Here is a 4,143-nt window from a genome sequence, read left to right on the forward strand (position 1 = left end):
GCTCTTTGGGGGGGGGGGTATTCTACATTCTACCCTCCAGAAACAAGGTGTCTGTTTTATTTAGGGTATGTGGTATGTAAGAAAATACGGTATATATCTGCAATGAGTTTACCAGGACATGTAATCTAAATTGATTACATACTAACTCTCATTGTTAGTGTATCATAAGCCATTTAGTGATATGTGTAGTGACACTGTTGTAATATTTTATTGTAAATAACAACAGTGGGTGTTCTGATCTGAGGAATTAAAAACTGATGATTGGTGAAAGATCAAGTCTGATGTGATAAGTGGGTGTCTGGGGGGATTTTTTTTTAAGTGCCTGTCAACTGTGGGGGTCTTTATTAGGCTTCTGTCTTGTAAGTTGAATGCAACTGTGTGTTGACAGGTTGGAGACCTAGAAGAACCATTATTTTTGCTAGCTGGGATGCAGAAGAATTTGGATTACTAGGTTCCACAGAGTGGGCTGAGGTAAGTATAGAATAGTAAAAAGCATGCTAGATGAACAAGCTATGAACTGTGCCTTCCTGCACTGGAGCCTATGTGAAAGCCCCACTTCAGTCAGTGGGGCTCCATGCAGATGCCGTGTGTCTGTCTACATGGAGTTCATCCTAGGATCAGGGTATAACTTCAATTTGAAGCACAGCTGAACCTCTATCAGGAGCTGTAGATGCAATCATAATATAAACACTACCTAACAAATCATGAAAATCTGCATGCAGTAGTTCTTCTTAAGTGCAAAAAATCATAGGACTGTCGGCTTTGAACAGAACAATTAAGAAGTTTGATCAGTTATTGCCTGAACTCATCCTGAATAATTTTCGTTCCTAATCCTATTCGTTTCAAAACAACCTGACCATATGCTATCAACCAAGTAACAAGTTTACCCTTCCACAACTACAGGAGAATGTCAAAGTTCTTCAGGAACGGGCAGTTGCTTACATCAACAGTGATTCTTCTGTAGAAGGTGTGTCTAATTTTTTTCCCAGTCTAGTGACTTAATTAGTTAATTATATTTATATGTCTCCCTTCTCAACAAAGGTTCAGGGTAGCTTCTAGTAAGAACAGAATAACTTACACAACAGGAGAATGAAGAAGAGAACACAGCAACTTTGAAAGGCAGCTAGATGTAGAAGATGTGATACAGAGTAGATAACATGAGACTACATTGGAAGAGAGAAGTTTGTGGAGAAAGGACCCGACTCATTTCTCATTGCATCCTCATAGCTAATAGTACTACCGTGAGTGATATCTTAGGTTATCTATCAAAGGAAGTTTATTTTGTCAGTATAGGCAAGACCAGAAAGGGTCAAGATGCAGTTTTTATATTTTAATGAATTCATCACTGTGTAATTTCAATTTAATTTGAATTGAAAGCTGTTTCATAACATATTTACTTTGATACACAACCCTTGTCTACTCTACAGTGTTCTGCCAACATAGTTCAATTCCCATTTCTGCCAGAAGAGTTATTCCACCTCTCCTGAATGGGGGGTGGGAGAAGGTGAATGGGAGGAAGAAGGCTTGCGCTGCTATCCAACAGCTAGCAGAGGACCTGTATAAACTCTTCCATGCCGTCTGCTAGCTGCCACTGACCCTTATGCTCTAGCAGCACAGCTGCTACAGTGGACCCACCAGGAACCCATGGATAATATGTGGTCTGGCAGTTGGGTTATGATGGTTGCTGCTGGCAAAACCAGGTAAAGTGTAAACAGGGCCATAGTTGAGACTTGGTACAATATCACACAGCACCGACCATTTTTACTCAATTAAGTTATTGCTTTACCTCGTGCATGACATTATAAGACAACTTAGTATCACTGAGCTTAGCTTTTACTGGGGATGGCACATGAACATGGTAACAGCTACTGCAACCATCTTTGCCCAGTTTGGGCTGCGCTTATGTGTGCTAGTGGGGCCAGCTGCCCAGGGAAGCCTTTCAGCTGTGATGGTGCCCCCATAACAGCAATGAGAGTACAAAAAGAGTGGCCATTAGGAGGAAGATCCACTATTACATGGTTCTTTACCACTAGTACAGGTGCTTTGAAGGGCCAGCTGGCAAGAAGCTGGAGTTTATTTGCTGGTCCCAGCTTCAGATTTAGGTTCAAGACAATGCCTGTGTCACATCAAAGATACTAACTGGTTCAGAGAGGTAAAATTTCATAGGCAACAACCTACTTTGTGAGATGCTATGAATGAATTAGCATTGCCAAACACTGCCAGTCCATTCATAGCATCTGATGAAAGTAGACTGTCGCCTACAAATGCTTGAGCTAGGTAATGCAGGGACAGTGCTCTAATTATAATGCGCTGTAATTATAGTGCATTGGAGCTTGCTAATTAGCATGCTTCAGCCACCTCCATGTGGCTTGTGTATTCAGTGTCCCTGCACTTCAAAACGATGGTGGGGCACTTAAACTAAAGCTCATCAAATGCCCCCACTGCCACTTTGAAGCATGGGACACTGAGTGCATGAGGTGCTGTGGGTGCTTTAATTAGAGGATCTATGAGAGCCACTCTAATTAGAGTGACTCCACCCCACCCCACCCCACCCCCAGATCACATGTAAAGACTAAGGTTACATCCTGCCTTACTTTCTGCCTGATTTCAGATTAAATGACTAACTACCCCTGTGATCATGGGCTAATGTTCACTGACTCTAACTACTTCTTGGGAGCAAGGGTCCACAAGTCAAGATTATTAAGGGGTGAGCTGCTGCTAGAAGGATCTGCGGTGACTTGGATGCAAGCCCTCAGAGCATTTGCAAGCCAAAAACTGGACTGTACACACAGGGGCACTTACAAATTAACAAACCACTATGCACTGAGGGCATAGGACTTGCTGTTTGGCTTTTCAAATATATTTTTTTTTAATAAAGAGGTTTAATAAGGATGTATCATGGGCCATTGAGACTGCCCTGATGAGCTGCGTGTTGTGCATCTCTGGGCTGGAGTAACAGTGAGTCTGAGGGGGAGCATGCTAGATCTGATCTGTGTCTCAGTCATGTAAAACCAGTTTCTTTGTCTTGCTTCCTGTGATTGGAGGAGTTGAGCAGTTTTAAGGAATTTCTAACAGGTCAGGAATTTAATGTTAACCTGCTTTCTCTGAATGATCCTCATCAAAGAATGAGTGGGAGAAAATTAGAAGTAAAATTGCTTTCTACATTCTCAGCTGGGATTAAGGATAAAGAAGATAATAGAGCTCTTCCTTCAATTATGCAGTCGGTGAGAAAAGTAAAGCAGCATTTCATGACCAAGGAATCTCTCACAAATGAAATAATAACTTTATTCTTGCTCCACATTCTCAGCATGTGTTGGAACAAATCTTTTGGGTTGATTTTGGAGACAACATGATGTTGCAATATCAATTTGCTGCTTAATCGTGTCAGGGATCCTGGTTTTCTCTGATTTTAAAAATGACATTCTCTGATAAAAATGGCAAATTATCTGATTAAAAAAACCAAAATCCACAATTAAAATGAAAATGAAAATGAAACTGTTTGAGCATGGTCATGGGTGTAATTTCTAATTCCTAAAACAATAAATGTTGGATATCTAGTAATTTGATCCAGAGGGGCTTTTCCTTTTTTTTTTTTTTTTTAACTTATTACGTTGTTATAGCTGTCAGTTTAGTTTTATTGGGAGTTCAAATTCTGTCTGTTCAGCACAGGTCTAAAGTGACACCAAAATCTGTTAACAACTTTAACAAAACAGTCCATCAGATATGTGAAAGGTGTTGTTTTTCCCTTGAGACCACAGTTTGTTATCAGAGTTAACAGTCACAGGATATTATTGGAGTCTCTAGAAAGACTGTTTTACTTCCTCGTCTGGCTCGGTGATGATGAGTTTCTTTTGAATGTAGCCTTTGCACCCATAATTATAACTCTGTCATTTGAATACTGAGTAACTTCACTGTTTTCCATGATGCGTTAAGCTTCAGGTTGGTGCAGATGCAGGAGCTGCTGTCTGCTTATTCGTGTGTGGTTCTACTTGTAAGTGCATTGTCTGTATAGGCTGCCTGTTCTCTGTACTAAGAATGCTGCCTTGATGGGCACATCTATATGAGATGCTTAACTGCACAGTAGCATAGTTTACTGTGAAGTAAGCATGTGGGTCTACACGTGCACATTTACTGTGCAATAGA

General features: G+C 40.7%; 1 protein-coding gene across 9 annotated transcripts in view; it reads left to right on the plus strand.

Annotated features, from left to right (window-relative positions):
• Positions 1-4,143, plus strand: part of LOC109302532 (N-acetylated-alpha-linked acidic dipeptidase 2-like) — a 107,795-nt gene that overhangs the window by 33,713 nt on the left and 69,939 nt on the right. For all 9 annotated transcript variants that reach the window (XM_019524102.1, XM_019524108.1, XM_019524101.1 and 6 more), the window contains 2 exons: positions 389-471; positions 904-967. In XM_019524102.1, coding sequence (XP_019379647.1) covers positions 389-471; positions 904-967 — 147 coding nt within the window. The remainder of the gene's footprint in view (positions 1-388; positions 472-903; positions 968-4,143) is intronic.

This window comes from Gavialis gangeticus, unplaced genomic scaffold (assembly GCF_001723915.1).
Source record: "Gavialis gangeticus isolate Ggan-Ray unplaced genomic scaffold, GavGan_comp1, whole genome shotgun sequence".
Lineage (NCBI taxonomy): Eukaryota > Metazoa > Chordata > Crocodylia > Gavialidae > Gavialis > Gavialis gangeticus.